The following is a 24,003-nucleotide window of genomic DNA, read 5'->3' as shown; positions in this document are numbered from 1 at the left end:
TCCTCAAGGGCTGCAATTAAGACGGGTTTTCAGGATTTCCCCAATGAATTTACATTAAATCTATTTTCATGCACTGCTTCATTTGTATGCAAACAGATCTCATGTATATTCATTTGGGAAATCCTGAAAGCCCGACCTGGGGTGGGCTGAGGTTGGACGCCCCTGGTCTAGAATTTTGCAACCAAGATTTAATACTAGGAAACACAAGGTCATGCATTTGGGTTACAAAATTGCAAAGGAGTGGCACAGTATAGGGGGGCGAAGTTGTTCTGTGCATGAAAGTGGGTTCTAGGGGTGATCATATCTAACGATCTTAAGGAGGTCAAAAAGATAGACAAAGCGATGGCAAACAGACAGAAGAATTCTTGGGAGCACAGAGCAGAGCTTTCCGAACTGTTGGTCAGGACCCCAAAGGGGAGTCTTGAAAATCACATTGGGAGGGGGGGGGGGGGTCACATCCATAGAATATCATTGTCCTGTGTCACCTAGGGGGTCATGCATTTTCTGTGGCTGCAGAAAGATTGGTGAGTGTTGGCACAGAGAGGAATGACCAACTTGAAACAGGAGGTGACAGCTCAGAAGGCGGTTACTAAAATGATCAGTGTCTTTATCATAATGCTTATGGGGCAAGATTTCAAGATCTGAATATGAATATCCTGAAGGAAAGGTGAGATAGAAGAGATATGATAGGAAGAAATATGGTAGGCACATTTAAATACCTCCACGTATAAAGCTTAATTTCTAGACAAAAAAAGTGGAATTATGGATTCAACAGTAGGGCTGGGCCAGAGGCAAGAGTGACAGGACAGAAGGGGCGGGATCAGGGAGTACAGTGGCTGATCTCAACCCCTCTTCTCTTCCCTACAAGCCGCCTGGAAGGCAGGGACTGGAGCACAGCACCCTACTACTTTGGACTGTGTTCCAGATAACTCCCCTCCATAGGTGCCAACATTTCAAAATGATTGGTAGTACCAAATAGAGAATGACATGGGGACAAATTTTTCCCTGTCCCCACAGGAACTGAATTTCCCTGTTCCGTCCCTGTGAGTTTTGTCACTGTCCCTGCCCCATTCCTGTAAACTCTGCCTTAACCACACAAGCCTCAAACACTTATGATTTTAAAGTGTTCGAGGCTTCTGCAGATGAGGATGGAGCTTAGGCATTGGTGGAATGAGGCATTATGACATCACAATCTGAGTTCTAGAATATTGCTATTTATAATTTAAAAGTGTTTGAGGCTTGTGCAGATGAGGACGGAGCTTAGGCATTGGTGGAATGAGGCATTATGACATCACAATCTGAGTTCTAGAATATTGCTATTTATGATTTAAAAGTGTTTGAGGCTTGTGCAGATGAGGACGGAGCTTAGGCATTGGTGGAATGAGGCATTATGACATCACAATCTGAGTTCTAGAATATTGCTATTTATGATTTAAAAGTGTTTGAGGCTTGTGCAGATGAGGACGGAGCTTAGGCATTGGTGGAATGAGGCATTATGACATCACAATCTGAGTTCTAGAATATTGCTATTTATGATTTAAAAGTGTTTGAGGCTTGTGCAGATGAGGACGGAGCTTAGGCATTGGTGGAATGAGGCATTATGACATCACAATCTGAGCTCTAGAATGTTGCTACTTAGGATTTTAAAGTGTTCGAGGCTTGTGCAGATGAGGATGGAGCTTAGGCATTGGTGGAATGAGGCATTATCCTCTATAATAAAACCCTACGTGCACATGCGCACTTACAACCCCGTGATCCCTGACAGCGTGATGTGTGACTCCGTGGCCGTGTTCGATTTGCGTAGCGTGTGGCGGCTTGCGGCGTATGTGGCGGTTTGAGCGGTGGCGAGAGCAATGGCAGGAGGGTGTCTTTCGGCCTGCACGAAGCGGACAGGGTGCAGGTGCTGCGCGGCATCCGGCTGCTACTGCTGCACAGGGAAGTGGAGGGGGAGAGGGAAAAGGGGCTGCTTTGGGGGGAGGGGTGTGCTGGGGGGCAGGCAGCAATCTTGGTTTGCTCGGGGGCCAGAGAGAGATAGGCAGAGGGCCAGGGAGAGAGACAGACAGAAAGAAGTGGAGGGGGAGAGGGAAAAGGGGCTGCTTTGGGGGGAGTGTTGTGCTGGGGGGCAGGCAGCAATCTTGGTTTGCTCAGGGGGCCAGAGAGAGATAGGAAGGGGGCCAGGGAGACAGACAGACAGACAAGAGGCCAGGGAGAGACACAAACAGAAAGAATGACAAACAGACAGGGGGGGCCAGAGAGACAGGCAGACAGCGGCCAAGAAGCGAGAAAAAAGAAAGACAGGGGGCCAGGGAGAGACACAGAAAGAATTAGAGACAGACAGAAATACAGACAGACAGCGGCCAAAGAGAGAGAGAGAAACAGACAGAAAGAAAGACAGACAGACAGCGGCCAGAGAGAGAGAGAGAGAAAGAGAGAGAAAGAAAGACAGACACATCTATTCTAGCACCCATTAATGTAACAGGCTTAAAGACTAGTGACATCACAATCTGAGCTCTAGAATGTTGTTACTTATGATTTTAAAGTGTTTGAGGCTTGTGCAGATGAGGACGGAGCTTAGGCATTGGTGGAATGGGGCATTATGACATCACAATCTGAGCTCTAGTATGTTGCTACTTAGGATTTTCAAGTGTTTGAGGCTTGTGCACATGAGGATGGAGCTTGCAGGAACGGGGCAGAGACAGGAAAAGAACTCGTGGGGATGGGACAATAAGTTCTCGCGCAGACAGGGAAAAATTTGTCCCCATGTCATTCTCTAGTACCAAATACAATATGAATTGCCCTTCCCTGGATACAATTTATTTATTTCTAAAATTTCTAGACCACCTAAAACTAAGCGGTTAACAATTGAAAAAAACCTTCACAATAATTCATGAACAATACATTTACAAAATGCATTCAAATTACATTGCAATTACACAGTAATTTCATCCTCCTAAAATAATGTCGAAAGCTCCATGAATTTACACATTAGCCATCCCCACTAAATAAAGTGCAATAACCACAGTTTAGCATTCTTATTAAATATGTTTACCAAATAGTTTTTGGGGAAAAAAAAAGCCTCCACAAACAGTTGCGTTTTCAACATCTTTCTAAACTGTAAACGGTCGGAACAGGTCCTCAGGATACCAGGGAGGGAGATCCAAAATTGCTACGGACAACATTGCTGCCCTAGATTCAGCATACCGGACAGTTTTCTCCGTTGTGGAAATTAATCTCATAGTACCCTCAGACCTTAAATAAAGGAGCTTGCTCAGTAATGACACCCACAGAGCTGGCTCCTATGTTCCCCAGAGAAATTAAGCTCTGCCAAGCTGTTAACGCACAGGAGCTGGGCCTATTTTTGTTCTTTGTTATGTACTCAATAAAAGTATCTCTGAAAATAAAAATTAAAAAAAAAAAAAAATAATAAAATAAAATAAAATAAAATAAAATAGAAAAAAAATAAGATGTGGAATAATCCAAGGAACTATTTCTTTACAGAAAAGGTGGTGAATGCACAATACGGCCTCCCTGTGGTTGTGGTACATACGAGGGCTGTATCTGAATTAAGAAAGTATGGGACAAGCACAGACGATTTCAGAGAGAAAGGAAGGGATTGTAGGACTGAGCAGGTGAGGACAGGCAGCGTGGCGATGCTGTATGGTCTTTTTCTGCCATCATGTTCTGTTCTTATGTTTACATAGTAACATAGTAGATGACGGCAGACAAAGACCCGAATGGTCCATCCAGTCTGCCCAACCTGATTCAATTTAAATTTTTTTTCTTCTTCTTAGCTATTTCTGGGCAAGAATCCAAAGCTCTGCCCGGTACTGTGCTTAGGTTCTGACTACTGAAGTCTCCGTCAAAGCTCTCTCCAGTCCATCTGCACCAGGAGTCTCAAAGTCCCTCCTCGAGGGCCGGAATCCAGTCAGGTTTTCAGGATTTCCCCAATGAATATGCATGAGATCTATTAGCATACAATGAAAGCATATTCTTTGGGGAAATCCTGAAAACCCGACTGGATTCCGGCCCTCGAGGAGGGACTTTGAGACCCCTGATGTACACCCTCCCAGCCATTAAAGCCCTCCCCAGCCCATCCTCCACCAAACGGCCATATTCAGACACAGACCGTGCAAGTCTGCCCGGTACTGGCCTTAGTTCTTCAACATTTACTATTATTTTCTGATTCTAGATCCTCTGTGTTCATCCCACGATTTTTTGAACTCCGTCACCATTTTCCTCTCCACCACCTCTCTCAGGAGCGCATTCCAGGCATCCACCATCCTCTCCGTAAAGTATTTTATACATATTATACCTTCCCTCATAAACCTTCCTTGCTAATGCTGTTATGAAATAAGAATACAAAAAGAAAAATGAGATACCAATACATGTATTTACTGCATGGATTGGATGTCTTAGAAAACATAACTATCGCCTCTTTTTCACTTAAACCTTTCTTTCTAAAATTAAGTGATGTTTTCAATAAAAATGAAGCACAGAGCCAAGGATATCCAAAACTGCATGATAAATGGAGCTGCTCCAGCAATAAAAGTGTACAGTCAGTATTTTATGCTAGAGAAACCCAGTGGAAAAACATGACGAATGACAGGGCGGTTTTTGTGTTTCTTTAAATTAATTTGGCTCGCATGTCATGTCCACGGCTGCTGTCCTATTGCTTAACAACCTGATGGCTATGGTTTCAGCCAAGCGGTCTTTCCTTTCTGGGTATCAATAAACTCCAAGTTGAAATCATAATATTTCATGGGAAAAGTCTGCTGGAGGCATCCAGATCAAACACTGGGCTGCAGAGAATGGCGCTAAGACATTCTTCAATGCCGGAGACCAAGTCCTCTGTACTTGCTTGCGTTTCTGCTTCTTTTTAAAGCTCCTTAGTGGAAAATTCCGTTTGATGTTAGAATGAGGCACTGTCAGACTGACTGAAGCTCTATTTAATTGCTTTTCGGTTCGGGAAGTGCTGGCTCAAGGGGCTGTGGCTCCCTCAGCCAACTGTTCCTCCCCACTGCGAGAGCATTTTGCTTTGCTCGCACTGCAATATTTTCCTCCGTGCTCAGCTGTTTTCACGTTTAAACCTGTGGTGGTGCTGGTGGATGTGCACAGAAGAAAGCGTGGTGCGCTGACAAATCCGCGGAGGACAAATGCGCTCCGACAAACGCGCCCCATACAACTGTGCGCACGGACAAGCACGCACACGAGAATTACGGCCCGTCAGATTTGTCAGTGCACCCTCCGGAAAGCCCTAATTTGCTCAGACTCCTCAGACTCCGTGAAGCAAAGCTCTGGAGTGAACAGATGGAGGGCGATTGACCACAACAGCGGTCCCGTATGCGGGTTCCATTACCCCAGAGGTGGCATCGGATGGAACATCAGGGACGGAGCCTTCGGTGTCATTCCAAGACAGGCCAGTCGTCAGAGGATGGACCAACCTGAAGGCTGATGTGACCACTGGCTTAATTTTGTCCGGTACTCACAGACATTTTGGATACGTGGGCTATGCGTGCAAGTAACTACAGTAGTTCGGGGATCCTATTTTTGGTTTATTTTAGGTGAAAGATGGCTGGACTGGGACAATTTTGCTTCTTAGCATTGAAAGGGGGCTCTAATTTGCATATCATGTATGGTTATGTTTTGAAGGTGCATACGTTTGCTAATGCGCAGGGTGGGGGAGGAGGTAGAGGGTCTTCTTCCTGTAGCCCTAGAGGTTTTGGTTTATATGATGGGGTTGGGCAAGGGAAGGGTGGTGGGAAGGGATTCTTTTATTGTTTATTGTGAGTTTCTATACTGCCACTAATGACTGGGGAGTCAATTCAGAGCAGTTTGCATGAGCTTCTGTAAAAGGTGTTACAATACATGAGCTTCTGTAGAGGTGTTACAATACAGAGTTACAAAGTGCGAGGTATTACAATACTTGGGCTCTATACAGAGTTACAGGGGCTTCTGGTTAAGGATATTTAGGGGGAGAGCATGATGTGGAGTGAGGGAATGGGCAGGGTTCAAGGGAGGGGTAGAGTATGAATGCGTGACTCTGGAGAACGATGGTGGGGCGACTGTGTGTGCTGTGGCATGAATCGGGATGAGCGATAGGCCTTTAAGAATTGTTTACCTTAAATATGAAGGGTCTCATCCTCCCTTGTAAATGTCAATGACTTTTTAAGGAGGCAGATGTTTTATTCAAGAGACACATTTTAAATTAAAAATTTGGTGTTGAGGTCTTAGGACTCCTAGTGATGCCTAAGTCGAGGTGCCCTCCAATGCCCAATGACGGCGTCTAGTGGTTGACTGACAGCCATGCTGAGCCGTGCCATTTATAGAATCTGGCCTGGAATGTCTCGGTGACATCGCTCAGGTTTGCCAAAGGGATCCTAGGCAAGTGACCAGTTTGTTATCCACTAGAATTGGTTCTGGAGGCATTTGCACACCACTTAGGGACAACGAAACAGGGAGTCATGTGGCAATAGCATTTTCTGTGAAAACTCTGAACAAAGAAGCTTGAGGGTGCTTGAGAGGAAATGTGGGGATCATATGCCCCTGTACAGGTCGTTAGTGAGGCCCCACTTGGAGTATTGTGTTCAGTTTTGGAGACCATTTCTGGCGAAGGACGTAAGAAGACGTCAAGCAATTCAGAGGAGGGTGACGAAAATGATAGGAGGCTTGTGCCAGAAAACGTATGAGGAGAGACTGGAAGCCCTGAATATGTATACCCTAGAGGAAAGGAGAGACAGGGGAGATATAATTCAGACGTTCAAATACTTGAAGGGTATTAACGTAGAACAAAATCTTTTCCAGAGAAAGGAAAATGGTAAAACCAGAGGACATAATTTGAGGTTGAGGGGTGGTAGATTCAAGAGCAATGTTAGGAAATTCTACTTTATGGAGAGGGTGGTGGATGCCTGGAATGCGCTCCCGAGAGAGGTGGTGGAGAGTAAAACGGTGACTGAGTTCAAAGAAGCGTGGGATGAACATAGAAGATTTAGAATCAGAAAATAATATTAAATATTGAACTAAGGCCAGTACTGGGCAGACTTGCACGGTCTGTGTCTGTGTATGGCCGTTTGGTGGAGGATGGGCTGGGGAGGGCTTCAATGGCTGTGAGGGTGTAGATGGGCTGGAGTAGGTTTTAACTGAGATTTCGGCAGTAGGAACCCAAGCACAGTACCGGGTAGAGCTTTGGATTCTTGGCCAGAAATAGCTAAGAAGAAAAAAATTAAAAAATTGAAATTGAATCAGGTTGGGCAGACTGGATGGACCATTCGAGTTGTTATCTGCCGTCATCTACTATGTTACTATGCCTCATTTGCATAAGTCAGTAGGGGCTGAACAGCAGGGCTCAACAACAGTTGTAAGCGAAAAACATGGTGCTCAGGATGGAGTCAACCCTGCACACACTTTCTGGACACTGGAACAAAACGGACTTGTATGCAAGGTCACAAAGCACAGAACCCAGATCTAACACGGAATTATTTGCAGCTGAAGTCAAATGAGGACAAAACAAATTTCTCTTACGGTTTCTGCTCTTACCTTATCTCCTTTCTTGACTGTTCTTGTTGTTAGTTTGCCAACAGCTTTCTTGGCCGCATCTCCAATACGGCGCTGTGAAAATTTAGAGAAGGGAAAAGAAAAGACTTTAACCACAAGGGAAAATTTATGAAGTGTCTGCAATTTTTTTTTGCTGTTAACCCTGTTCAAGAGTTCAGTTGGAGGGAAAACACCTGCAAAATAGACTGATAAGATCTTTCAAAACTAGAGGGCTTCCACGCGTTCAAACCAAGTGTAGTATTGAGAACCCGACTTATGCAATTTGGCAGAAAAATCATCCTTTTCACACCTTGTTCCTCTGAAAATGTTATTATGGGAAAGGGTAAGAACATAAGAACATAAGCAGTGCCTCTGCCGGGTCAGACCATAGGTCCATCCTGCCCAGCAGTCCGCTCCCGCGGCGGCCCAAACAGATCACGACCTGTCTGAATCATCTGAAGGGGCTCCCCTGCCACCTTGGCCTCCCAATTTGGTCCTGCCTTCCCATCGAAGTCCCAGCCCTCCGGTCCTGCACATGCACGACCTGGTTGGTTTATACTCATTACCTGACAAACTTTCTATACTTTTGTTACATCCCAGCTCCTCCCTCAGTATCCCATGATCCCTTTATCCCTCAGGAATCCGTCCAATCCCTGTTTGAATCCTTGGACCGTACCCTGCCTGATCACTTCCTCCGGTAGCGCATTCCAAGTGTCCACGACCCTCTGGGTGAAAAAGAACTTCCTTGCATTTGTTCTGAACCTATCTCCCTTCAGTTTCTCAGAATGCCCCCTTGTATTTGCTGTCCCATTTTTTTCGGGATGCGTTTTCCCATTCTGAAATTAACGATTTCAAGAGTGTGCAACGTGTATAAAAGAGGGCACGCTCTTTTCTTGATAGTATGCGCATGCAAAAAACTATTAGGCATGTGTAAACCATCGTGCGTGTGCACACATACGAACATAAGCCTAGTCTTACTGGGTCAGACCAATGGTCGGTCAAGCCCAGTAGCCAATCCAGGTCACTAGTACCTGGCCCAAACCCAAGGAGTAACAATATTCCATGCTACCGATCCAGGGCAAGCAGTGGTTTCCCCCATGTTTTTCTCAATAACAGACTATGCGTGCACTATCAGGAAAAAGTGTGCACTATTTAAGAAGAGCGCACCAAGGAGGTTTAATTAACAGGGGATGGCATCATGTGACAACACTGAAGCCATCTCGTCATGCTGCCGCCATCTTGATACACTCAAAACACAGTCTCTGTCAGATGCAGTCTCCTGTCATTAGAACCTCCTCGGTTTCTAATAGGCTGTTTTAAGCGAATCAATACGGCAACAAGCTCCGCCTACTGGCTTCATGACAGGTAATGGGACAAGCCCGTTCCCGCCATCTCCTGTTACTTAAACCTCCTTGGAGTACACACTATTATCAGCAAATGGCAGCCCATCCCGATTTAATTCATTTTGCATGCTACTTCCTCCACTCCCTATGCCTCATTTACCGATATATATGTCCTTAACAATGGTGTAGTAAGGGGGGTGGGCCACTCCAGGCACCGTCTTGATAGTGGCGCGGCACCCGTCGTCCTCTCTGGTCGCCCCCCCCTCACCGCTGCTTCCTTTCCCCCGTACCTCTGTAACATTTCTAGCGTTGAGCACCAACCTCATACCTGCTGTCGTGCCTGCATTGACTCTTCTTCTGACATCACTTCCTGAACCCATGCCTAGGAAGTGACATCAGAGGGAGAGCCCACGCAGGTGTGGCAGCAGGTTGGGGGCTGCTGCTCATGCCAGGAATGTTACAGAGGTACTGGGGGAGGGAAGCAGCAGTGGGGGAGGAGCATGTAGGGGTGGAGGGGAGCATGTAGAGGTGGAGCATGTGGGGGAGGAGCATGTGGGGGTGGAGCATGTGGGGGTGGAGGGGAGTATGTAGGGGTGGAGCATGTGGGGGAGGAGAGGAGCATGTAGGGATGGAGCATGTGGGGGAGAAGCATGTAGGCGAGGAGCATGTGGGGGTGGAGGGGAGCATGTAGGGGTGGAGCATGTAGGGGTGGAGCATGTGGGGGAGGAGCATATGGGGGAGGAGCATGTAGGGGTGGAGGGGAGCATGTAGGGGTGCAGCATGTGGGGGGAGCATATAGGGGTGGAGGGGAGCATGTAGGGGAGGAGCATGTAGGGATGGAGCATATGGGGGAGGAGCATGTAGTGGTGGAGCATGTAGGGGTGGAGGGGAGCATGGAGGGGAGGAGCATGGAGGGATGGAGCATATGGGGGAGGAGCATGTAGTGGTGGAGGGGAGCATGTAAGGGAGGAGCATGTGGGGGAGGAGCATGTGGGGGAGGAGCGGAGCATGTAGGGGTGAGCATATAGGGGTGGAGGGGGGCATATAGGGGTGGAGCATGTGGAGGTGGAGCATGTAGGGGTGGAAAAGAGGGCAGGGGAGGGGCGCCACCGCCCTGGGCACCTCTAACCCTCGCTATGCCACTGGTGCTTGATTAAAGAATCCTAAAGAATGCCCAATCTTAGCAGTATCAAATCTGTCTTTTATTTCCAAAGTCCAAACAAAACAATCCAAATGGGGACATGTCAATATTGTCAACGAAGAAAAAAAAAAATCCTCAACGTAGTCAGGGTTGGTATACACTGGACCAAACTTCTGATAATTCAAAATTGCCAGTTTAATTATTAGATGAAATGTGTACCCTCAGTGTTAACACAGTAAGTTTCTAAGTTTATTTGTGTTTTTGATACAGTACTCCCCCCAAAATTCAAAAAAACAACTGTCAAAAGGCAGGAAAGGGCAGTTGGAGCACTAGCGGGTGAAGAATGTCACTCGCGGTCTGCTCCGTCCGCCTCTTCCTGTAGTAAAGACGGGGCTACACCAATCAGTAGTTGCGTGTCAAAGCAGCAACTGATTGGTGTAGCGTGACTTTACTACAGGAAGAGGCGGTCGGAGCAGACCGTGAATGAGCGAGTCCGTGATTCGTGAACCGCAAATTTGCGGGGGAACACTGTATACCATTTAATCAACTAATACCTACATGGTTTACAGTGGAAGACTAAAGTAAAAGAAAAAAAAAAGAAAATAAGTAAATAATAAAAGCCGTATGAGGGGGATACGTAACAAAAGACGTACTGGAACAGAAGGAAGGAGGGACCAGGTAAGTGAATAAATACATCGAGATAGAAAATAAAAATCAGAGGGAGGATAATAGGTGAGGGACACAAAGAGGAATGGTATCGCTTCTAAAGAAGCGTTTTTGGAGAGGTCCGCATTAGATGTTTTATAGATTCAGCTTGAGGGGGTTTCAAGTCAGCACAGAAATAAACACTAGAGTCTCCATTATGCTTATTATAACAAGTGGGAACAGACTCCTTAGAATCCCACTGATACGCTGAGTGCATCGAGAGGCCTTGTTGCAAGGAGTTGGACAGCATCGCAGGTTTTCTCCTATCGCAAGAAGACACTAAAAGCTTGAGTGTTCAGAATGTCACTGGTAGATAATAGTAGCGTTAGAAATGATTCAAAGAAGAGCGACCAAGATGGTAAAGGAGATGGAACTCCTTTCGTATGAGGAAAGACTAAAATGGTTAGGGCTCTTCAGCTTGGAAAAGAGACGGCTGAGGGAAGATATGATTGAAGTCTACAAAATCCTGAGTGGAGTAGGACGGGGACAAGTGGATCGATTTTTCGCTCCCGTCAAAAATTACAAAGACTAGGGGACACTCAAAGAAGTAACAGGGAAATACTGTTTAAAACCAACTGGAGAATTTTTTTTTTCACTCAGAGAATCGTTAAGCTCTGAAACGCGTTGCCAGAGGATGTGGTAAGAGCGGATAGCGTAGCTGGTTTAAAGAAAGGTTTGGACAAGTTCCTGGAGGAAAAGTCCATAGTCTGTTATTGAGAAAGACACGGGGGAAGCCACTACTTGCCCTGTATTGGTAGCATGGAATATTGCTACACCTTGGGTTTTGGCCAGATACTAGTGACCTTGATTGGCCACCGTGAGAACGGGCTACTGGGCTTGATGGACCATGGGTATGACCTAGTAAGGCTATTCTTAAGTTCTTTTTTTTTTAATATTCTTTATTCATTTTCAAGATTACATTAAGTATTAAAATATATTCAATCACATAAACAATAAATATATCACTTAGAAATAATCAATGACACATCTCACAAATTCTTATCCCCATCCCTATCCCTCTTATGTTCTTAAATATGTTAAATATCTGTTATTTTCCACAATAAAGTGCAGATATTGAAGGTTCATTTAATAAAACACTGCTACATTTTATAAAATGTCTTTTTATCATTATTTGATGACAGGAGAATGTTTTCTTATTCTTTTCCTATACTATGCTATACAGATCTTATACCCTGCAATTTTTCAACAAGGATTCAATGCGGCTAACAAAAGACTTACTACAGCATTATAGATGTAGTGTTGAATGAGGTCAGATAGATCAGTGGTGAAAGATGAGGAGGCTAGAGTTATCTTATCTTATAAGGAAAAGAGCTATGTCTTAAGTGTCTTCCGGAAGCAGAAGTATGAGCTGATCTGTCACAGTGATGTAAGGAGTCGAGCCGGAAGGAAGTGAAGATAGGGGTGCCCCAGGGATCAACTCTATCGGCGGCTTTATTTAATCTGTATCTTGTACCGTTGTGTAAATTGTTGGCAGATCTCAGTGTATCCTACCGACTGTATGCTGATGACGTCCAATTTTTTCCCCCAATTGACGGGGATTTTGATGGGGCTTTGTCACGCCTACAGTCGGAAATGGTTGAGATAAAGCATTGGATGGACCACAATAGGTTGAAATTGAGCATTCAGAAGACACAGGTGTTGTATGTTGCAAGATCTTTAGGCTCTGAGGTCCCAAAAGCTGTTGAGTTGTTGGGGGAAAGTGGTGGTGAGACGGGAGGTGAAGTATCTCGGTGTGCTTGACTCGGAACTTACCCTGAGTGGGCAGGTGTTAGCAGTAGTTCGGAAAGTGTATTTCCATCTTCGATTAGGCCTTATCTCTTTTGTTTAGAACGGTGCTGCAGACGATGGTATTATCTGTTTTTGAGTATTGCAGTCTGGTGTTCCTGGGAGTGCCAGGGTTAGCTTTATGTGTGCTACAGGTTGCCCAGAATTTGGTGGTTAGATCTTTGTTTAGATTGGGAAGACGTGAGCATGTCACAGAGTACTATATAAATCTATACTGGTTGAAGGTAAGGGACAGGATACGCTATAAGTTACTGGTAAATATTTTCATGTGCCTACAGAAGTTGGCTCCCAAATACCTGATTCAGAGTATCCTGCCACGTGAGTCGCCTCGATTGCTTTGGTCTACTGACCATTTTGATCTACTGATTCTATCTGTGCGGGATCTAAGGCTCAAGGGATCAAGGGATAGTCGAGCTTTATGAATGTAGAGATGATGCGGTATACAAACCTAAGGTTTAGATTAGATTAGATCCATTGTATCGGTCCCAGAGAATGGAACAACCTTCTTGAGTATATTCGCCAACAGCTGAATATGCTAAATTTTAAGAAATTACTCAAAAGACACCTCTTCTGTCAGATGAAATACTGGGTCTGCGATTGATGAACTGAGGAGGAGTGGAGACGGTTGAGTGCAAGGTGCTGGTCACTGATGTATTCTATGGTCTCAATTGTTTTATTATTACAGTGATGTTTGTCATTGAAGCGCGTTATGTTATTTTAGATTTTGTATGTAAGTGTGTAACTCGCCCTGGTTAAGGTCGGAGGCTAAATAAACAAACAAACGTGTGGAGCTTTTGTGGTTCTAACACTGTATTAGTGGGGTTCTAAGCAGTGGCGTAGTGAGAGTAGGGGTGTCCGGCCGGTGACGGGTCTTAAGCGTGCGAGACAGACGCGCGCCGACAAACGAGCGCCGATAATTCAGCGCAGGACTTCATTGCGCTGAAGAAAAACCTTCCTTTAAAGGGCTCCGACGGGGTGTGGGGGGAAAACCCTCCCATTCTACTTAATAGGGATCGTGCTGGCGTTGGGGGGGGTGTAACCCCCCACATTATACTGAAAACTTAACTTTTTCCCTAAAAAAATAGAGAAAAAGTTAAGTTTACAGTATAATGTGGGGTTACAACCCCCCCAAAGCCAGCACGATCACCAAGACCCCCCCACCGTCGGAGCCCTTTAAAAGAAGGTTTTTCTTTGGCGCGATGAAGTCCTGCGCTGAATTGTCGGCGCTCGTCAGTCTCGCGCGCTTAAGACTATGAACCGTCCGGCCAATTAATCCCCCCCCCCATTTTACTAAGGCACGCTAACCAATTAGTGCGCGCTAAATGCTGACGCATCCGTAGACTAACATGCACGCATTAGTGTTCGGCACGCGCTAATCGGTTAGCGCACCTTAGTAAAAGAGGGCCTTAGTGTGGTTTTTAGCGTCGACCGTGGCGGTAACAGCTCCGACACTCATTTGACAATATTACAGAGAAAGAAACGGCAGGTTTTGGTGGTCTGGTTTAATTGTGCAGAGGAGAGAAAGGAGTCAAAGAAGACCCCAAGGTTGTGAACTGACAAGCCAGGGACAATGATAGTGTTATTCACTGAGACAGAGAGTGTGGGGAGAGGAGAGGTACCCCGTTTCCTCGAAAATAAGCCCTAGCATGATTTTTAAAGATGCTCCTAATATAAGCCCTACCCCCAAAATAGGCCCTAGCTAAGATTGATCCCCAAATCCCCCCTCCCCCGAATGTCCCCACTACTCCATCCTCGATACTAGTGCTGCCTGATTTGCTGGAAAAAAAAAAAAAGACTCAATTCAGCAACCCCCACCTCTGCTGCTTTAGGAGGCCTTGGAGCGGAGGTATGTCAGTCTCACGGTGGGAGGGTCAGTGGGGTTCTGCTGCACAGGGTGATGGGAGGGAGGGATAGAAAGATGCTGCACAAAGGGATGGGTGAGAGGGGAGGAAAGATGCTGCACATGAGGGAAGAAAGGAAAGAGGAAGAACTGAGGTGCGGGAGAAGAAGGGAGAGATAATTGTGCATGAAAAAAATAAGACATCCCCAAAAGTAAGCCCTAGTGCATTTTTTTGGACCCAAAATTAATATAACACAATGTCTTATTTTAGGGGACAAAGCTTAATTAAAACTAGCCACCATATTCTTCACTTAAAGTTCCTCAGAATGCCACGCGATTATAACGCATGGTAGCTGTCCTCACAGGAACATCTGTTTTATACGATTTTTCTATATATTATTTTGTAATTTTCTTTTTAAGTTATAAAAGTGCTCATGTACAATATTATATTAATAGCCAATGTAGCTAAGTAAGTAATAGCTACATTGGCTATTAATATAATATTGTACATGAGCACTTTTATAACTTAAAAAGAAAATTACAAAATAATATATAGAAAAATCGTATAAAACAGATGTTCCTGTGAGGACAGCTACCATGCGTTATAATCGCGTGGCATTCTGAGGAACTTTAAGTGAAGAATATGGTGGCTAGTTTTAATTAAGCTTTGTTTCTTGACACGATAATTTGTGCACTTTTTTGGTTATTTTAGGGGAAACACGGTAGGTTTGGGCAGAAGAATAAGTAGCTCAGTCTTGGCTGCCACTTACACAACTAGCAGAATTCAGTAAGTTATGCACTCCCTTGCCGCATTTGGGTACTTGCGGCTACATCAGGTAACCGTGGCTGTGTAAACGTAAGGCGCACCCATACCGGGTTATGCTGTAACGGAATATGGGCCCTTGTTTTAAAATAGGTGCTCAACACACATCCGAAAAGGAGGCACTCGCTTACAGAATTACTCCCTTTACGACAGTGGCTGATCCGAGTTTCGAAGCAAGGGAAATGCCAAAGCTTGGACAAAGGGCCCGATTCACTAAACGCACTGGTCGTGTCCCGGCCAGTTTGCGATCACTTTCCGACCTGATTTACTAACCTTGTGACCGATCCATCTCCCACCCAATCCGATCGGGCAAATGGCCTGCATAAGTAGGAAGCCATCGATTCACTAAACAGAAGAAACACCGATTGGGTTTGCCGATCCAAAACGAAGCGACTGCTGAGGACCAGTTGCTTACTGTCCTTGCAGACTCTCCTGCTCTGTGCCACCCTGAAATCCCAGTATCGAGGTTACCAAACAACCAAAAATAAAAAATAAACTGTACATTGCTCCCTTTATATATATTCTTCAAAAAGCGCAGTGCGAGCCCGCGGGTTTAAAACGTGTTCTGTTCCACAATCTGGCTGCACAAAAAGCGTGTTCTGAAGTGCTGCGGGGTAATTAATAGCTCTTTTTCCTACATTCTAATGTGCTGTGTGCTAATGTTTATCATAGGTATAATATCATTGCAAAACCCCTTTTTGCCTACAGCAGCCATTAACAATCAGGTAGACCAGGGGTGTCCAACCTGTGGCCCAAGGGCCGCATGCGGCCCTATGAAGTATTTTGTGTGGCCCCGGTCGAGGGCGATGCAGTGTTTTTCCTCTGCTGCCCCCGGGTGTTTACCGTCTTGCCAGCTCCCTCCTGTGTCTTGCTGCAGTGTTTGCGCATTTGTGCGGCCCCAGAATCTTTTTTTTCGGCCAATGCGGCCCAGGAAAGCCAAAAGGTTGGACACCCCTGAGGTAGACTGTTGCCTATATGTGCTGCGGCCTTTGATAGCGTAGGGCCAGGAAGTAAACTGCAGCCCCCCCCCCTTTTATTTTGAGCTTACGTGTGCGAGGAGCAAGCGCATGTGCAAACGGCATCTACAACCAACAAGGATAACCTGCACATGCGTCTCGATCGCTGTAGGGCGTGCGTCCGATCAGATCATTTGCATGCTGAATCTGTAGCGAATCAGTCGCTCGGCAGAACCCGGCCACAAATCGCCCAACAACGATCCAGATCGGTGAGTTTAGTGAATCTGGGCCAAAGTACACTCAACTTCAAAATCGGAGGAGGCACAAGGCCAGCGAGTCTCAGCTCATCTCTCAAAACGTGAACAAGACTCCAATTAATAAGAGCATGATAGGATTAGCTGATGTTTGGCTAGAAAAGGTCAGCTCTTTTTAATGGCTTTAACGAGCTGCTTTCAATTATCACTGCAGGGCCGCAATTCAAAGTGGACCAAGAACAGCTATTTATTCCTCACCTTTCGGAGAGCAGGGGAAGGCCACTTTCAAAAGGGACAACTGTGTGTGCTTTAGCTTTCAACAAAAGCTGCAGAAACTGGTCGATCAGTTTAAATACTAATCAGAAATTAGGTTATCAGTTTTATACCAGATCTCTATGTAGGACAGTGGTTCTCGACCCTATCCTAGGGGAGCCCCAGCCAGTTCCGAGAATTTGCAGGAGCCAGTAAGGAAGCCATGCCAAATCGTGCTGCTGCTCATGCCGCTCAGATGAAGAAATTGGATCGAGCAGCGGGGAAGGAGCTTGGAAAGCTTGCTCCTGCCTGCTGCACCTCCACCAGGGATCGGCAGAGGTATGATAGAGCAGGGATGAGGAGGGGGCAGAGCCTGGCGATGGCGGCAGCCTTAAAAAAATTCTGGGAGGGGGCACTGACCCGAATGTAAACCGGGACCCCCATTTTTGGGCCAATTTTTGGCCCCAAAATCCCGGTTTATATTTGAGTATATACGGTAAGTCACCAGAGTGGCTATTAGACTTTTCCATAAGTGCCCTTAAGCTTTGTTTCTCACCTATTCAGATCGACCCACAGTATAAAGGGTGTTGACATAGATATTTGTAAGAGTCTCTTCTATCATTTTTGCTTAGTTAGTTAGTACCATCAACTCATGTTTGAGTCCTAGCGACGTGATGAATTACAGATCTAAAAAGAGATCAGTTTTGTGCTAGTCTGGTAAGGTCCTCCAGCGTCATCCCCATGGTTGTTTTCAACATATACAGCCATCTGATTGCAGGTTGCCCTCTTTGCCTGGTTCCTTTGATCTTCCCAAACATAATGTCCTCCTCCAGTGATCTTTCTCTTCTGACAGTATGACCAAATAAGAGTCGTAACTTCATCATTTGGGCTTCAAGTGATATAGCCGGTTTGATCTCTTCCAGAATTGATTTGTTAATTCTTCTGGCGAGCCACAGCACGAATAAAATCCTTCTCCAGCACCAAAGCTCAAATGAGTCGGTCTTCTTTCTGTCTTGTTTCCATGATGTCCAGCTTTCGCATCCATTATTGACCACTGATAAAATGAGTGCGTAGACAAGTCTGATCTTCATTTGGAATGTTATTTCCTTGCCTTTGTCAAGAGCTTTCATTGAAGAGCGACCCAGTGCTATTCTGTGGAGTATTTCTTCCTTGCTAGTTGCTTCTTTGTTTACAAAAGAGCTCAGGAGATTGAAATCCTTTACAACTTCTATTCTATCGCCTTCGAACTCAAAATCTTCATTTTCCATGTTCATGATCTTCGTCTTGTTTATGTTCAGTTCTTTTTTGTTTATTGTACATTTATTGTTGGAACTGGGTTCGATTTCCACTGCAGCTCGTTATGACTCTGGGCAAGTCATTTAACTCTCCAATGCCCTAGGTACAAATCCTAGATTGCGAGCCCACCAGGGACAAAGAAAGCACTTACTTATAATATATGTAAACCGCAGAAAGCCTGTATATCAAATCTTTGACCCTTGATTTCTGTGAATTTAAGACTTTCCACTCCTCCGTTTTCTGTGTCCCGAATTCATTTGTTGCTTTATGATTCGGAGATATATCCCTTACATAAACCGCTAACAAAAATAATACATGTCACCCAGCAAAACTCATGAAATTCTCAAGGGTTTGCATCGTCTCAACAATTATGTGCAATTTCTAATCTGTGCAAGGTGGGACCTGTTTGCAAACGGGAAAAAGAGAAATATGCTAGAAAGAATTGCTTTATATTCAAAGAACGGAGCTGTGTCCTCATCGTTTCATCCTGCCGACATCTCTTTTACAATATCTGCACATTTCAAACTGAGCTTCAAGTGCTGTTGCCACCTCCTCATTAAACTTTAATCCACGGTGCTTTTTAACCACATAAAAATTTCATCAACTTTCTCCTGACCTTTTTAAAATCTTCTGAAAAGAAAAGAAAGGTTACTGCAGCCCACACGACTGAGCAGCTCTTCTAAAGTGCGAGAATATCATTTTCATTTCAATTGGCCACAAATTAAGGTACAGGTGTCCCTTAGTGCCCCCTCTCCAAAATAAAGGGCGCTTCTCCCCCCCAAAAAAAACCCCTACAATATTGCCTGGCAACTAACTAGCAAATGCCACCGAGCTCATAAGTATCTTATCTGTTGGGATATTTATTTCAAAAACATATTTAATATAAATGTTTGAGGGGGGAGGTGTAAGAGGCTGGCCGGCCCTTGCAGTGAGCACTTCTAGTAGACCCATGTCCTCTGTGGAAAAGCACCTTCATGTACAAGTTACCGATGCAATCACCAGCCTGGTGTGTTTTAAAACTGATAAATCTCAATACAAAGTTCACTGTTTTGCAAGCTAAATAAATTCTTTTATATGTGTGAAAGTCTTCCAATAAATTTAGGTTATCACAAATGCTTCCAGCAGCTATAAATATTCAGAAAATGGCAAACAGAACACAAGCTGTATTGCTTTGGGGGAAAAAAAAAAAGAACCTTTTGTCCAACAATCAAAAGAAACACGAAAACTCGCTTCACTTGACCGTCAGATTCTTGTTTTACCTTAGCTTTCCTTCCTCCCTCCCCCCCGCGTTGGGAGCAGCGCAGAACATATAGCGCGCCAGTCTGCACTAAAAAGCCCTTTTGTGGTTTTGTAAGGGGGTGGGGGGTTATTCTCTATTTTAAAAAAAAAAATAAATTTTCTCCTTCCTTTCCTTCTTGACGATGCTGATGCTCTTTAACTTTTGTAATTCTTTCGCCCAAAACTCTTTATGTTCCTTTTTCTGGGAACAAACTGTTTTCTTAAGACGAGTGGCGTGTGCAAATCACTGGACATATCTTGGGAAAATCACATTTCTAAATTATCTGATAGGTTTCCGTCTACCTCCCCATAAAAAGCGACACCAGTAAAAGGATTTATGTTTTCCCTTAGATACAGATGTTTTTAAGAAAGGCGCAGTCTTTCTTTTTTTTCAATGAACAGGATTTTTGCTGATTTTCAGGCCTCTGAAATAACTTAGCTAGAAAATTCTTCCACTACACTCCGTGTACAAACCCCCCCCCCCAAAAAAAAAACAACAACTTACTGTGCCCTAATTCGGTTCCAGATGGTTTAGTGTGCCAGTATTTTACCGACTGATTATCAGAACAGCCTTTTCTAAGCAGTCTATGACTCTGCCATGCGAATGTAGTACAATGAGGTCATTAATATTAAAACTGTAGTAAAATAGGCTCATCAATATTTAAAGAATCACGCCGGGTGACTCCCTAACCTCGTTGTGCCACATTTGCAGGCAAAATTTTCCGACAGGGTCTGAGCTGTCTTAGCCTTACTCTCCGGTAAGTGCTTGAGCACTGATTGGCTCAGGCACTGACAGGAAAGTAAGGCTTGACAACTCAGAACCCCTCCCAGCCCCCCAAATTGAGAGACGGCAGGAAGGATGCCCATTCCCACCTAACACCAGGGTTCCCGCCCTCCTGACAAGCCTCTGACAACCCCAGCAGGAGGGATGTCCACTCCCTCCCACTGCCGGTGATCCCCGACACCCCTAGCAGGAAGGAGGCCCACTCCCTCCCGCTGCAGGAGATCCCCAACACCCCCATTTCCTCCCTCCCGCATCCACTGAGCCCTGACACCCCAGACAACTCCCCTCCAACACCCCAGGCAGGAGGGATGCCCACTCCCTCCCTCGCCTGTGATCCCCATCCCCTGACACCAGTCCGCGATAACCCCCGTTCCTTTCCAATGAGGCCGGCAGGAAGGATACCCATTTCCTCCCGCCACCGGTGATCCCCACCCCTTGATATCCAACAGGCCTCCATATCTTTCTGTCAAAGGCTGACTGGTGTGATGCCTACTCTCTCCAGCCTGCAGGCCCACCTCTTCAAAATAGTGGGCCTTCCTCTTCCTGGTGCTGGGGAGGGGCCTTTTCAGTGGCATGCTGGGGAGGGGCCTTTTCAGTGGCATGCAGTCAAAGCCTTCAGGGAATTTTCCCCACCTCCCTAAAGGCCCCAAGGGCACTGCTCTGAATTTTATTGGTTGAGCAGGCAACAGGCAGATGCTGCTCAGCCAATCAAATTCCAATCAGTACTGTCAAGGCCTTCAGAGGAGTTCAGAGAATCCCCAGCCTCAAATCCCTGCCTTTTTTGTTTGTTTGTTTGTTTGATGCAGTTTGACTGGTTGAGCAGGCTGCCTACTCAACTAATCAAGCTGCATCAAGCAAAAAGCAGGACCGTAGAGTTGGGGATTCACTGAATCGCCTGAAAGTCTTCACCACACACCACTGGTTTCCTTGAAGCTTTCATTTCTTTTGTTTGTTCTTTTTTGTGCAGCAATGTATTAATTTTAATTTCATTTACTCTGTTTATTTTCTGCCACCTTGAGCTGCAACTTATTTGGACACTGAAAATGTTTTCTATTTGTTTGTAAGGTACTACTTTGTAACTTCTTAGCATGTCCCTTCGTCTTTGTACTTTCTGAAAGAGTAGATAAAACAACTGATATGCGTCTTCCAGTCCCTTCTTTAAAAGTTATATACTCTAGGAGAGACATGATTTTTTTCTGTTTCAGCTCCCCAAATCTGGAACTTACTCCCACTTAACCTAAGAGAAGAAAAACTATTGAACAAATTTAAAAGTCTCCTAAAGAGTTGGCTATTTAAAGACGCTTTTTAATAGACCAGTCTTACCATACTTTAGGTTAGGATGAGGAGGTCATAGAAATATGTGGGTATTTGTTTCCCAACCCATGTGTCCTAAACCTATACCTGATTTTATTTCTGGTTTTATTTTTTATTATTGTAATTAAGCTACCTCCCCTCCTAATGTTCTATTGTCAATTAGTAGTGTATGTCATGTATGTGGATTTTATTATTTGATTTGATTTCTAACTGATGTAAATCGCATTGAAATTGGATTATGTGAACAAATCAAAGAAATTATTAAACTTGAAACTTCAGCTCTATTTTGGAATTTTAATGCAACTATCATAAACCCCCTCCCCATAGCTGTCTCATCTCCAAGCTGAAGAGCCCTAAACTCTTTCGCCTTTTCTCATATGAGAATGGCTCCGTCCCCTTAATCATTTTGGCCACCCTTCTCTGTAGGCAACAATCTTGGTTAGGTAAATGCATTCAGCAAGATATGTTATCCTATTGCAGTTTTCGGAAATTAATTAAGACCACTTTGTTCGATAAGTTTATTCCTTGGTGAGTTTTATCATTGAAATTCTATTTTACAAATATTTGTATTTTTTACTGTATTATTGTATTTCGCTGATTGTCCAGCTCTTTTTAGTGTAAACCGCCTAGAACTTTTGGTTATGGCGGTATAAAAGAATAAAGTTTCAATGTCAAATATTAACAATACCTGGTAAGGGGGGGTAAATTGGGGGAGGGGTGTAGGGTGAAATAGATCAATCATATTGAAATGTATATTGAAGGAATGATAAATTTAATTTTATATTATAGTTTTATTAATTACTTCAATACAATGTGAATAGGAGGTGAAAAAAAGGGAGGGGGGAAGGGAAGTGGGGGGTTGATTTGGGTCATATGGAAATATATTTTGAAGGAATGATAGAAATATGTATGTAAATATTATAATTGTGAATCTATTTGAAATGAAATCTATTTGTATTATATTATATGCAATTATTTCCTTCAATAAAATGTTATAAATTAAAACAGAAAAAAAAGAATAAGGTTATTATTATTATTACTTTTTCTAATTCTGCTGGATGTTTGTTGAGATGCGACAACCAGATCTGAACACAATATTCAAGATGCGGTCTTAACCATGGCGCAATACAAAGGTACAGGACTGCTATAGTCTTGGTTTTATTTCCCATGCCTTTTCTTTCTGCTCACCTGGTTTCGGTCCCGTGCGCTCGTGTATCTGATCTTTTGAATAAAATAAAAGATCAACCAGGCTGAAGAAATGACCATGAGGACGATGAAAGAGATGGAGACAAAGACCAGGGAGCCGCGGTTGAAGTTCTTCGACGTGTTGCGGGTTCCAAATGCAATGGCCATGAAGACGGACATGTTTCTCTCCACGTAGCTCAAGATCTCTTTCCCCCTTGCTTCCGTAATCATGATGGCAACAATCACACCTGTGCCTGCAATGGCAGAAGAGAATGACAGTGTGACTCCAGTCCGCAAGATTTATTCAGTTTTATTTTATTTATTTTTTTACTGACAATTTACCCTTTTATAAAAAACAGGTTTTAAAAATAAAGGGGTCCTTTTATGAAGAGCAGAAGAGTGTGTCAGTGGTTAGAGCTTCAGCCTCAGCACCCTGAGGTTGTGGGTTCAAACCCTGTGCTTCCCCCCCATGACCCTGGGCAAATCACTTAATCCTCCACTGCCCTAGGTATATTAGATAGATTGTGAGCCCACTGCAACAGATAGGAGAAAATGCCTGAAGAACCTATATGTCAACCGCTTTGAGTGTGGTTGTAAAACCACAAAAAGGTAACATTCAAGTTCCAATCCCTTTCCCTGATATCATAATGCCTTGTTCCACCAATGCCTAAGAGTAGGATTACCATATACTCCAGAAAAAGGAGGATGGATTCAGACATCCGGGTTTTACTTCCATTACCTTCAGTGGAAGTAAAACCCGGATGTCTCAATCCGTCCTCTTTTCTCTGGAGCCATATGGTAACCCTGCCTATGAGCCAACCTCATCAGTGATGTCACAATGGCTTCATTGTTCTATACTTGGCTCAATTCTGATATTGTATTGGAGGAGAGTGTGGTACAGTGGTTAGAGCTACAGCCTCAGCACCGGTAGCTCAGCATCCTGAAGTTGTGGGCTCAAAGCCCACGCTGCTCCTTGTGAACCTGGCAAGTCACTTAGGGCTAGATTCACTAACCTGCCCGAATCGGAACAATCCATTTCCGATTCGGGCAGATCCGACTGATTCACAAATCCTTGGTTTTAAAGCGGGCCTGCACTGCGGGGAACAGCGGCAGAGAGCAGGAGAGTCCGGCGAGCAGGTAGGAGAGATGGGGGCAGAGCAGGGCAGGCAGGAGAGCCTACACTAGCCCCACCTACCGGCCCTGCCTGACACCCCCTTCCCCGATCAAGCATGGCCAGCCCACCGGCCCCACAGCCTCACCCACTACCGGCCCACCCCAGGTCGGCCCAGACAGTCGGGCCCGGCCCACCCGCCCCATGTACCTGTTCAATGGTTGGGATCAGGAGGGGTTCCTAGGCCAATCTTCGGGAGCAGGAGGAAAGTCCTCCTGCTCCTCAGGCCGCTGCTGCACAATAGTGGTCTTAGGCCACGCCCCGGCACATCATCTGATGCACAGGGAGGGGCCTGTGGCGCCTCAGCCAATCAAGGCCTTAGGCT

General features: G+C 44.9%; 1 protein-coding gene across 3 annotated transcripts in view; it reads right to left on the bottom strand.

Annotated features, from left to right (window-relative positions):
- Positions 1 to 24,003, bottom strand: part of RNF130 (ring finger protein 130) — a 210,816-nt gene that overhangs the window by 74,673 nt on the left and 112,140 nt on the right. For all 3 annotated transcript variants that reach the window (XM_033927584.1, XM_033927585.1, XM_033927583.1), the window contains exons 3-4: positions 22,511 to 22,761; positions 7,534 to 7,605 (exon numbers count right to left, since the gene is read on the bottom strand). In XM_033927584.1, coding sequence (XP_033783475.1) covers positions 7,534 to 7,605; positions 22,511 to 22,761 — 323 coding nt within the window. The remainder of the gene's footprint in view (positions 1 to 7,533; positions 7,606 to 22,510; positions 22,762 to 24,003) is intronic.

Source organism: Geotrypetes seraphini, chromosome 18 (assembly GCF_902459505.1).
Source record: "Geotrypetes seraphini chromosome 18, aGeoSer1.1, whole genome shotgun sequence".
In the NCBI taxonomy this organism is placed as follows: Eukaryota; Metazoa; Chordata; class Amphibia; order Gymnophiona; family Dermophiidae; genus Geotrypetes; species Geotrypetes seraphini.
This window is presented reverse-complemented; position numbering and strand designations above follow the sequence as displayed.